This window comes from Chenopodium quinoa, unplaced genomic scaffold, assembly GCF_001683475.1.
Source record: "Chenopodium quinoa cultivar QQ74 unplaced genomic scaffold, ASM168347v1, whole genome shotgun sequence".
Lineage (NCBI taxonomy): Eukaryota > Viridiplantae > Streptophyta > Magnoliopsida > Caryophyllales > Amaranthaceae > Chenopodium > Chenopodium quinoa.
Genome location: NW_018744858.1, coordinates 182,626 through 194,144, shown reverse-complemented (window position 1 = coordinate 194,144; position 11,519 = coordinate 182,626). Strand labels below are relative to the sequence as shown.

General features: G+C 36.4%; 1 protein-coding gene across 2 annotated transcripts; it reads right to left on the bottom strand.

The window, feature by feature from the left end:
* Positions 1 to 1,721: 1,721 nt before the first annotated feature.
* LOC110704744 (uncharacterized protein At2g24330-like) lies at positions 1,722 to 10,582 on the bottom strand. Of its 2 annotated transcripts, none has more exons than XM_021882551.1 (6): positions 10,088 to 10,582; positions 9,645 to 9,957; positions 9,147 to 9,288; positions 3,949 to 4,058; positions 2,457 to 2,865; positions 1,722 to 2,368 (listed from the first exon to the last, which is right to left on the bottom strand). In XM_021882551.1, exons 2-6 carry the CDS (start codon positions 9,945 to 9,947, stop codon positions 2,091 to 2,093), a joined length of 1,242 nt encoding a protein of 413 aa, XP_021738243.1. In that variant the 5' UTR covers positions 9,948 to 9,957; positions 10,088 to 10,582; the 3' UTR covers positions 1,722 to 2,090. The 2 variants fall into 2 exon arrangements, with proteins under 2 accessions (XP_021738243.1, XP_021738242.1); XM_021882550.1 differs by having other exon boundaries at positions 9,645 to 9,964; positions 10,088 to 10,579.
* Positions 10,583 to 11,519: the final 937 nt, after the last annotated feature.

The window sequence follows — 11,519 nt, the reverse complement described above, 5'->3', positions numbered from 1 at the left end:
GAGACGGAAGAACCAAAAATATGCACCCTGTTGCTGAAGAACGGACCTTTGACACCATTCCACTCCTAGGGGTTGAAAACCATAGCCGCATCCTAGGAGTCTAGGAACAAAACCCATAGAGTCATATGCTTTAACGACTCTACTATGAGAAACCATGCATCCAAATGCAGGTTCTCTTCTTGCAACTCTACCAACAGAGAATGCAAGAAAAAGGAAGACTTTGCTAAACCCAAACATCAAAGATGGGTAGCCTCCTTCAAGATATTGATTGACAGTGATGACTGACTTTGTAATCACCAAAACTAACAAAGGGATGATAGCAATTGCATGAATGCCCATATCATCCCACAACCTAGCAACAAGAACAACAAACCAAACTCTTCCCCCAAAACCACGCTCCTCCTGCAAATAGCATATACAGGGAAAACAACCATCCACCTGTGCAAATAACTTCATCCCCTGGAGAACTGTTTTAACTATCAGGGGAACATAATCACACCCCGACAAGGCTACTAGTAGGACCACCAACCTAACTAACAAGGGATTGCTTAATGTTACAACCCTTAAAACCAACCAACAAGGCTCAAAAGACCACGACAACACTTTGTTAACTTCCAAAACTAGAACTACCCGGTAGAACTCTAACTCATGACCAAGCAGAGAAAGAGAATTATTTAAAACCAAAAACCCAATCAACAAAACAAGCAACTTATACAAGAACAACATAATTAAACTAAAGCAAACCAATAACTAAAAGAAATCAAACACACAAACATGCGTGAGAACACACGAAAGGCAACGAGAACCTGATAATACCTCACCGGTAGAAACCAAACCTAACACCAAGAACAATTGTCAACGGCAACGCAATAAGAACCCCTCACTAAACCTAACCTTGGATACGCGAGTATACCCTAGTTTTAACTTCACCTTTACCGTCCGGAAATTAATAAACTAAGTTCCTTTCGACGACAGCGTTAAGAATAGCCTTTGGTTCTTGATTCGTTGAAGCAAGCCGCAAAACACTTTACGATATACCGAGTTCAACAAAACCACCAAAGAGGACGATCCCCCTGTATTCTTCACCAACAGACCAAAAAACAAAAAATTAAACAGCAAAAAATGAAAATAATTAACTGAAGGATTGCGTTTGTCGACAACGGCTAGCCAAAACGCGCTAGTCGCCGGGGAGCAGGGCCTGAGAAAAAAGGGGGCGGTGGAGGCGGTGAAAGGATAGGGATGGGGTTAGAGAGAGAAAAGGTCAAGAGAGTTAGAAACAATCAAGTTAGAGACATTGTTTAGCTATGTGGCCATACCCTTGACACTTGAAAGGGCAACTATTATTTCCTTAATCTTTTGTTAGTAAATTGTCTTCAACACAATTCACTATGCATCAGTCCAAAGAGGCCTCCGGAAGAACCTAAAGCTTGGCACGCTGCATATGCATCAAGCTAGGCTGTTGCCCACTTCCCAGTCCCAGTGTTCCCACATAGCAGTCGGGTCAGCACATCTGGGTAGAAGGAGCCATAGGTTTAAAATCCTGCAACCTAGCAGTTTCATGTCTTTCTTCGGCTGATAAACCAAATCCCAAATCCATTTCTGGGGGACCTTCAACTAATGACTAGCTAGGCCTATTAGTAAACTCAAATTATTACTTAGTTCAAGATGATAAGAAAACCAATATAAGAAATAGTAATTTGGCGAACCTAATAGCAAATTCATCAGCAAATCATACATGATGCAGATTCAAATTGCAATAAATCAATATTACTGCTTTCACAGCACAGAAAACTCCTCATTACCATCATCATGTAATCATCACGCTCTCGTAGATGCACTGAAATTCAGTTTGCTAGCCTCAAATTTAATATAGTGGCTGGCCAATTGAAAAAACTACACCTGTATTGCAGTCATAAACATCCTACATTTGTATGTTTACAAGTAGTATAACCACAATAGAATATCACAAAAACCCCTAACTAGAGGCATATATATTCATAATCAGCATCCCCGTCAGCCCTTGCCTTCTGAAATGAACTGATTCAAACAACCAGGAAATGTCTTCACATTCATAAAAACAATCAATGTCTTCAACTCTCATTACCTTCTGCTGGTACTTCAGTCTTTTCACTAGCTTTAGCAAGCGCAGGCGTAGAAACAGTTTCACCATTAACATCATCAACTGTGTTATCATGTGGAGAATCAACAACACCTCTGGTAGCATGGCCATGATCAGCTGAAACAACTGAACCCATATTAGAAGCATCGGTACCAGACGAATGCTCTTGTTGGATCCTTGGCCCATTTACAGCATGGCAATGTGGGCAGATATAGGTTACATATGGGAAATCTTCTTTACTTGCAAGCCCTGCACAAAACCAGACAATTAAATAAATTTGACCATATTCTAAAGAAATGGAATGCTACATGACTTTACATCAGCAGATATCACTCACCATTGTGCATATGGCAGTTACCACATATGAGAGCATAACATTGGGTTGGATCTTCACCGACAAGCACTGCTGCAATCCGAGACAACCATCCACTATTATATGCAGTGGCTCCTTGCCCTTGAAAATGATCAACATAAGCCTGTTGGTTATGCTGGGCATATTCACTGCCTGTTTGTGGGTATGTTTCAGCAGGATGCTGAATTGTTGTGCCTCCTGGGCTAGTTCCTCTTCCTTGTGGCTGTTTCCTATTTCTAAGGCCACTAGATTGGACCAGTTCAACATCATTGCTTTTTCCAGCATCAACTTCAGAATCCTCTGGAAGAGAGAGTTTCAATCCTGTGCCTTCTGTGTATTTGGATGCCAAAACAGCAGCTGCTGCTGCTTTAGCTGCAGGATCGGTGTCATATCTCTGCCAATGTAGGAAAATTGGAATTATTGAAAAAGAGGGTATAAAAGTAGACACAGCTTCATGTAAGTTGCCCGGTCAATATATTACTTAGAAAAGTTCTGAGAAAATATTATCCATTTCCGTTTTTCATTAATAGTCATCAATGCTTGGCATCAACTACAGTAGCAAGTACCAGATGTACCAACTGTATTTTACCAAAAACAAATATACCAATATTATTTTACAGGTGCACTAAAGTATTAGTCTCATCTTCCTAAATTTCATATGAAGCGCTAGTAAATGCAGATTCCATCAAGGCTTGAGCTAAACATACTCTTTCATTTAGTGTCAAAGTAGCAATAAAACTTTATGCACTATCCAAGGAATCCACTGTAGAGTGCAGAAAGATATGGAATAACTTATATAAAATATTCAAATAGCAATGTGATATATTTTCAAGAACTTTGCCAGTCCACTACCCACCTGTTTACCAATGTTGCCCCATCGGCATCCCATCACCAACACTTCCAATCCCAACCCTTCTCTCCTTGCCAAAGCACTACCCCCTACCCCCATTTCCCTTTTCTCCACCTCCATTGCCTCCCCCCTTATGCCATGAAGCTTTATTTGGGCCACCGTGCTGCCTGTTCTCTTTCAATACTACCGCCAGTCCGCCACCATATTTCTCTCCATTCTCATCCTTGCTGATGGCTCAGCCAAAAAATGCACCACTGAGTCAAGCAGGTGCATGTTCAAACCCTTTCTCTCCAATATACATCCTTTAAGAATTTCTATAGGACCAACAGACATTCTGTGACAGGAAAACCTCATATACCAGCTATTCTGGTGAATCAAAGAGCAGTCGAGTCCCTCGTGGAGATGAATAGAAAACTACAAAGCAACCTCCCATATCAAAAGCTTTTTTCTATCAAAAATTTATTACAAACATTTTTCTTTGACTCTTGGTCCACCCTCTTAAGAGTATGTAAGTGCTAGTAAAACACGTATGGAAAAAATTAGAATATAATTTTCCAAGATAAAACCAATAAAGGCCCTTCATAGTGTGGACACATTCAAAAGTTGAAATCTAACTAATAATCCTACCTGAATAAGCTGCTGAGTTAGATAAAAATTGGTCCTCTCTTTAAGCTCGTCAATTTTTGATTGCCTCTCAGTCTGAAGCTTTTCCAAAGTTTTCTGATCCTTTCGTTCACCTGCACAAGGAAACAAATATTGAGAAAAGTGCAGAACAAAGTTTATTTGGAAAGTTTACTAGCCAGAGCAGAAAATTAATGCAGCAACATGGCATAACAACACTGGAACACATGGCCTAATAGAAATAGCTTGTGATAAATGACTACTCTTATACTCAAGGTTTTAAAAATTTAACCATTTCTTTCTAGCCAAACGCACAAATCCCAAGGTCAATATAAAGAAGTTAGCAAAGTCGATATATCCCAAAGCAAATCATGAGGGAGAGACTTTTATAAATCCAACCATTTCTTTCAAGGCAAACGACAACAAACTTGCCATCACCGCATTTTGCCAAAGCAACCTCTCCTCCCCTTCACCTAATCTAAACCCACAAACCGAATCTGTAACCAGTCCTGATTGTTCGAACAGCACACCCAAGTGTCCTCTCTATACACTGAAAGGTCTTTCTTCAAAGATGGCTAATGAGTTCACAGTGAACAAAGACATTTGAAAAAGAATCACCATTAGCTTGACACAGCAGCAAGCATATATACTTATAGTCAAGATTACCATATCTACATATAAGATTTACAGTTCTCGTCTGAACTTGTTTGTCACAATGCCAAAAGCATAGTTAGCAATTATCTCACTGAGAAAGAATTGACATTCACAATTTTCTGGCAGGATATACGAATAGTTAATAATTATTGGCGTTAATTTAGCAGTTGACAGCTCAATAGCTCATCAAATGTAAAGCAACAATATCTTAGGGAGGAACCAATATGATAGTGCATATTGGTGCTTGTTCCAATTACACTATGCAATGTAGCACTTTAGGTCAAATCTATAAAATGCTAATCTAAAAGATTTCCAACAGATATCTAGCATTTTGATTTTGTGACAAAAGGCTCAACAATGCCAAAAGGCTATTGAACATGCTATTTTCCAAAGAGTGCCTACATGAGAGGTCAATAAAAAGGGGTTTTGTTTTTTGTTTTTTTTGGTGACAAAAAAGGTCAATAAAAAGTTACATACACATATAAGGATACAAATGCATCAAGATAAACCAAGTATCACCCTGGCCACATTCAAACTCAATTTAGTCAAAATCTAGCTTAAATTCAAACTTTGTTTAGTTCATTTGAAATTAGAATATTTCAGCTTCACTCCTTTATTTATCAAGTGAAGCTTATTAAAGAATTATGTTCTACTATAATTTATAAATCTTCAAATAAAATAGCCCTGTAGTCAAATTTTATATAGTATGCTGGTCATAACTTAATAAATGAATTTATTTATACAAAAATCAATATAAATGAATCCCTATGTTATTATTTGAGTTCATCATCAACAGAACAAAAATGAGTGTTCAATGACAATCTTAATGCATTTACACCCCTAGGCACATTCCTATGCCATTATGTACAAATCCTCCTTTGTTTACTTTAGGGGAAAAATAAAAATTTCTTCAAAACGTCAAATACTTATTTGGAAGCAATGTGATCATCAAACAACTTTTAGTTTGGCAAGTCACACCCTAAAAGAGCTAAAACATCTGCCAACAAACAAGTTTCAGCTATAGCAAGCATGTTACCATTACCTGCTACCTGATGTTTAAAGCCTTTTATGTATAATTTCAAAGAGTCTCTATTAGCTACAAGAAATATTATTAATCAATGACAAATTCCCAACTAAGGTTCCAATGAATCAATTAACGATAACATAATCTTCTAATTAACCATAAATGCCCTTAAAAAATCTTTAAACGTATAACATTAATAATAATCCATATACTTAAAAGTTTATTCGAGGTAATCTATGTTGTATAAATATTTTTCAAAAGATCGTTAATAACCTTGTTGAATCAATGAGAAAGGCCAAATACTTATGTGGGATGACAGGTGTAATATGCAAATCAACAAGAGGCATAACAGAAACATCAGGAATATTCTTGCTGTGATAAAGATAGCAGCATTTCACAACAAATACGAGTATTAGAAATCAGCAAAAGCCCCTCCCCTTCGCCTGTCAAAATAAAAAAAAAAATAATAAATAAAATAAAAAAACAAAAAAAAGCTACTCCGAGAAAAATGTTCAGAAGGAACCTAAACAAAAAGCTTCCTGAATAGGGAAAGCACCAAAATAAATAATTTAGTATAATCTTGACTCTTTAGATGAATACATGACATCTACCTCAGAAGTATTCTAAAGCCACAAGGCGAAAGCAAGAAGGAACAAGAGATATCCTATGCTTAGATGGCACATTCACAAACCCAGTAAAAGAAATACAAATAAACACTGCATTTACTGTATCCTTCAGAAATGAAGCTTTTAGCAAGAATACTTCTTATACGTACACAAAGAGTCACATTTCACAATTACACTATAGTCATTTGTGTTGAAAGTAAGATGGTCTAACTAAGAGATCAAATTAGCACATTTTTGGCATTTGCTTATCTTTAGACCAAAGTACACAATCTCCGTACGCATGACCATAATATAAATATTATCCAGAAATTTAATTTGATGCTCCTAAAAGTTGTCCACACATTCAAAAAAGCAGCACAGTTTTACACCATTACACAGTTTTTTAGCATGATTGTGTTTACAAACATGCTTTGACTATGTTTTTTCAAATAATCGTATTGAGGCCTTTATGAGCAAAAAAACATGATAAATCTATCTTTAACCCAAAAATTATGAGGTCTTTTTGAGCATGTCTCTTCTTGGCCACTTAGCACTCCAATCATCCACATATCTTGCATTATCTCATAGCATTCATAAATAAAACATGATTATCCTAGAATCAAATAATTTGTAACTTCTTATTGTCTTAACTCTTAATTACAAATATTATAAGGCTAATCCATCATTGGTGAGAGAAAATCACCCTTCCAAAATTTCAACCTTGAGTAATAAAATGAAAATTTTCCTCATTAAGGGGCATGAGTCACATGACCATCTGCAAAATATACGAAAACTTCTACTTTTACAATTGCCAATGTATACTTCGATTGTCAATATTTATTACTTCCTCCGTTTCTTATTAGTTGCTTCACTTTTCTAAAACGGAAATTTCAATTAGTTGCATCACTTTCCTTTTTAGTTAATAAACTCTCTCTATCTCTCTCTTATCACATGGGTCCATTCTTTTTTTCTCTCTATCTCTCTCATCTCCAAACATTGCCTAAAAGTCCGCAATTTGCAAAGTGATGCAACTAAAAAAAACGGAGGAAGTACTTAAATACCAATGAGTGAAAATTATAGAAATGTGATAATTTGATATATAAATTAATAACATTCCAACAAAATCCCACATGACTATGTTTTATTTAAAGTATATATCATCAAGGATAATCAAAGTAGGATTTGTAAATACAGTAGTTAGAAAATGTAAACCATGCTTCTATAGATAACCGAAGGAAGTAGGCTTAATGTTTTATTTTAATATTGTTATGGGTTGAGGGTAGCAAATTTAGCCTACAATGTACAGTGCTCGAAATTGACCCGAAAACATAAACCCGAAATTGACCCGAACACTTAACTAACCCGACCCGACCCGAAGTGGAGTTGACCCGAACTTGACCCGATACCCTAATTGACCCGACCCAAAGTAACCTGACTCGAAGTGACCCGATACCTAAATTGACCCGACCCGAAGTTGACCCAATACCTGAAGCCACCCAACCCGAAGTGACCCGAAACCCGAAGCAACCCGACCCGAATTGATTGACCTAAACGGACCCGAAACCCGAAGCGACCCGAACTTTACCCGAAATGACTCGACCCGAAATTAACTAATACTCAAAATGACCTAACATATTTAGGGCTTAATTACTTTACCCGAATAAACACTTATCGAAAATAACCTAAACATTATAATCTTGTGTGTAAGTGCTGTTGGAATGTGTGTGTAATTTAGTACTCATAATTCATAAAGAGTTCCACTTGATTAGGAACACTTGTTATTGTTATTCTACAATTACTGTTAGCTTCTTCTTTTAAGTGTTACTCCCTCTGTCCTAGAATATTTGATTCATTTTTCATTTTCGTCCGTCTCAAAAATACTTGACACGTTACTAACTATGAAATAGGACCACTAATAAACAACTATTTTAAATGGATCCGCTAGTAGTTTTCTTAAACTACGTGTCTACCCCAACGTCCCAAGTATTTTGGGACGAAGGGAGTACATTGAAATTTTTTTTTTTCCCCACTATTCACTTTATCTAATTTGAATTTTGACCAATTAATCAATGATAGTGATTATACATATGAAACAATACAACCTTAGTGTGTATAACACTGTTAGAATTGTCTAATGAATATTTTATTAATATCCAATTGTTATACTTTATACTTATTGATAATAATATATTATTGGTCAAATTTCTACATCGACTTAGATGAAGATTGGCCCAACCTGAACTAACTCGACCCGACCCAAATTTGACCCGACCCGAACTTGACACGACAAATGGACTCAAAGACTAACCGACCCGAACTCAACCCGACCCAAACTTGACCCAAAATGTTACCCGACCCCATCCGAAATACCATCGACCTAAAACTAACCCGAAACCCGAGTTGACCCAACCCGACCCGAATATTGATTTACCCGTAATTAACCCGACTCGAACGACCCGTTTGCCAGTTCTACTCACAACCATCTAGATATATAAGTGAATGCACAAAGATTATGTTGCAAGTATCATTCGACGTTCTCAACAACCAATGTAATAACATGGGGGGAGGGGGTATATTAGACAATCACATAGATAAACATTAAGGATTCACTTTCTTCACCTGAAATATAAACTAAACCTATCTAAACTTATTAGATCTAATGTAAACTTATTGGACGTATTGGAAGAGGGTAAACTTATTGAACCTATTCAGAAGAGAGCAAACTTGAGTGGGTAATACTTATTGGAACTTATTGGACCCGATTGAAAATCATCTAAACTGATTTTTTTAAGGTAAAGAGACGTATGGGTTGATCAAATCAAAGCGCACTATACTAAAATTAATGCAAATCTACAGTTTAACAAACAGGACAACTAGAGCTCAATATTGCATCATACTTAACAACAAATACTAAAACTTACGCATGCTTATGAAGCTTGATAACCCTGAAAATATAATAGCAGATAAAGCAGGCAAAAGAAACATTGGCAGAACCCGAAAAGCCCGAATCTTCCAGTTTTCTGCTGTCCTTGCTGTCATGATAGCATAACCCACAGCAACAATCTGAAAACAAAGTATAACCACCACCATAACAATCAGACATGCTGAACTAACCATGATCAAGTACACCAAAAAATGCAGACAATTATATAGCAACATAACAGTAGACATATCAAACAATATCTCTCAATAACAATGGCATTCAGAGCAATGCAGACATTGGATTTATAATTTCAAATCAAGCAAAACTTAGAAAAGCTGAAAGTTCGAATTTAAACTACATTTTACATGATATCAACCCCGAAAATCGATCAATTTGCTCACAGAAATCGAATATGAGCATATATCATTCATAATAGTAAAAACAAACCTGATCCTACAACAAAAATGCCCAAAAAACACAGATTATAAAGCCTCACCTCCAAAAGCACAGAAAACAGAATAATACTTCGCTTCAAACTTCCCCAATTCTGAGCTCTCCTCCTCATTCTACTAATAATTATCTTCTCTTCTTTCGAAATTCGCTCCAGTCTTCGCTCGAAATCGTCTTTTCGAGACCCGAATAATCCATTCCACAATCGAGCCAAAAACCCCTTCTCCTTTTTCTTCTTAGAAACATCTTTTGATTTCTTCTTCTCATCTTTGGGTTTTTCATCACCAGCAGCAACAATGGCGGATTTATCAGCTACACTCTCTACATTCTTATCAGGTTCCCCAGCCATTGCTCAGCAACTATATCCTACACCATTCAATCCCAATTTCAAAATTAAATTACACCCAGAAATTAACAACATACAAAAATTAATCCAGTTCATAAAATTGACAAATTTACAGATCAGAAATTAAAATTGAAGAAACCCACCTGAGAAAATGAACTATTGAAAAATTTAATAGAATATGAAGATGATTTTCGACGATTTCAAAGCTTCAGAAAAAGGAAAGAGAAAGGAGTGAAATAGCGATCTGTCGTAAAAAGGAGCGCCAGAAAAATCTGGGACTTTCGAAAAGTAGGAAATCGAAATACAGAAAATCGCGAAAATGAGGGGAAGCAGAAATAATTGTCGTTGGTAAAGATGAAACAGAAAGCGTCGAGAAAAGCGATGAGCAGACAACAATGGCGGATGAAAGGAGAGGAGAGAGAAAGAGAGATCGGAGAAGAAGAGAGAGAGAAGAGTAGGGCAGCGACACCGTTTTGGGTAAACGGACGCCCTAAGTACAGGAAAGGTATCGGAAATTGGGAAGGAAAGTTGGAAGGAAAATGTACAAAGAGAGGTTTCTACGGTTACGTTTGGGTCGGGTTACTTGGTGGGGAAAGAATTTTTCAGGAGACCAGACTAACTGCGGGTTTACGGCCAATTAATAAAGTAAGTACTCTTATGATATATGGGTATAAAAAAGTTAGGGAACTTCTCACTGATAGGCGATAGCCATTAAATTTTGCTAATTATCTTTGATGGCCAAACACTTTTAAAATTATCTAAATTAGCCATATAATAATGTAACTTAATCAATTATGATATTATAGACCATTATTAGCCACTTTTAAGACTAATAAGTAACTATGGTTAACCTATATATGGTTAATTTTCAATTAAAAAAAAAAAAAAAAAAGTTACCATCATTACGTTATTGTAAAAGTAATGAATGCTCTCTATGCGTATTAACTCTCCTTCTCTCTCTCCCACTACAAAAAACACTTTCATTTACTCATATTCAGAAACCATCCATCTCCACCATAATTCGAAATTCAAACACCATCTTCTACCTTTCACTTCTTCAACCTTAGAGCTAGGGTTCGAGATTAATTAATTCTGAATTTAAAACAAAGGTGTAGTAGAATTGGGGTTTTTTTTTCAACCATTAGAGTTTACAAAATTCTGGGCTGTGATTGGATTCGGTGGACGACGTCTGGGTTGTGGTTGAATTTGCAAATAAAGATCCTATCTTTATTGCGTAAATATTCAGCGCCCTAAGTTTTCAATTGAGTTAATTGCTTTCGTGTTCTTGAATTTAACGTGCTCTGTTTTGTGATGGCATATGATAGCTTTGGATGGTAATAACCTGACATACTTGATGTTATAATCTTTGGTAACCTTTCTTGCTAAAAACTATGAGATGAACCCATGAGAATGCGGAGTAGTAAAAAAATGGCGGAGAAGATGAATGGGTTTTCTCTAATTTAGGGTTATATAAAGAAGGGAAAATGATTTTGGAGGAAAAAGGATGGTTATAGTTTGGAGGGAAAGTAATAAGTAAGGGTGTAATAGTAATTGTGTTACTTAAGTACACTTAAG

Bases quoted from the DNA above. Each gene is read 5' to 3' on its own strand.
- LOC110704744 (XM_021882551.1), bottom strand. From the start codon at position 9,947: ATGGCTGGGGAACCTGATAAGAATGTAGAGAGTGTAGCTGATAAATCC. The intron at 9,289-9,644 runs GTGAGGCTTTAT...CTTTGTTTTCAG, and splicing joins TGTTTTCTGTGCTTTTGGAG to ATTGTTGCTGTGGGTTATGC. The intron at 2,369-2,456 runs GTGAGTGATATC...GGTTTTGTGCAG, and splicing joins TAACTGCCATATGCACAATG to GGCTTGCAAGTAAAGAAGAT.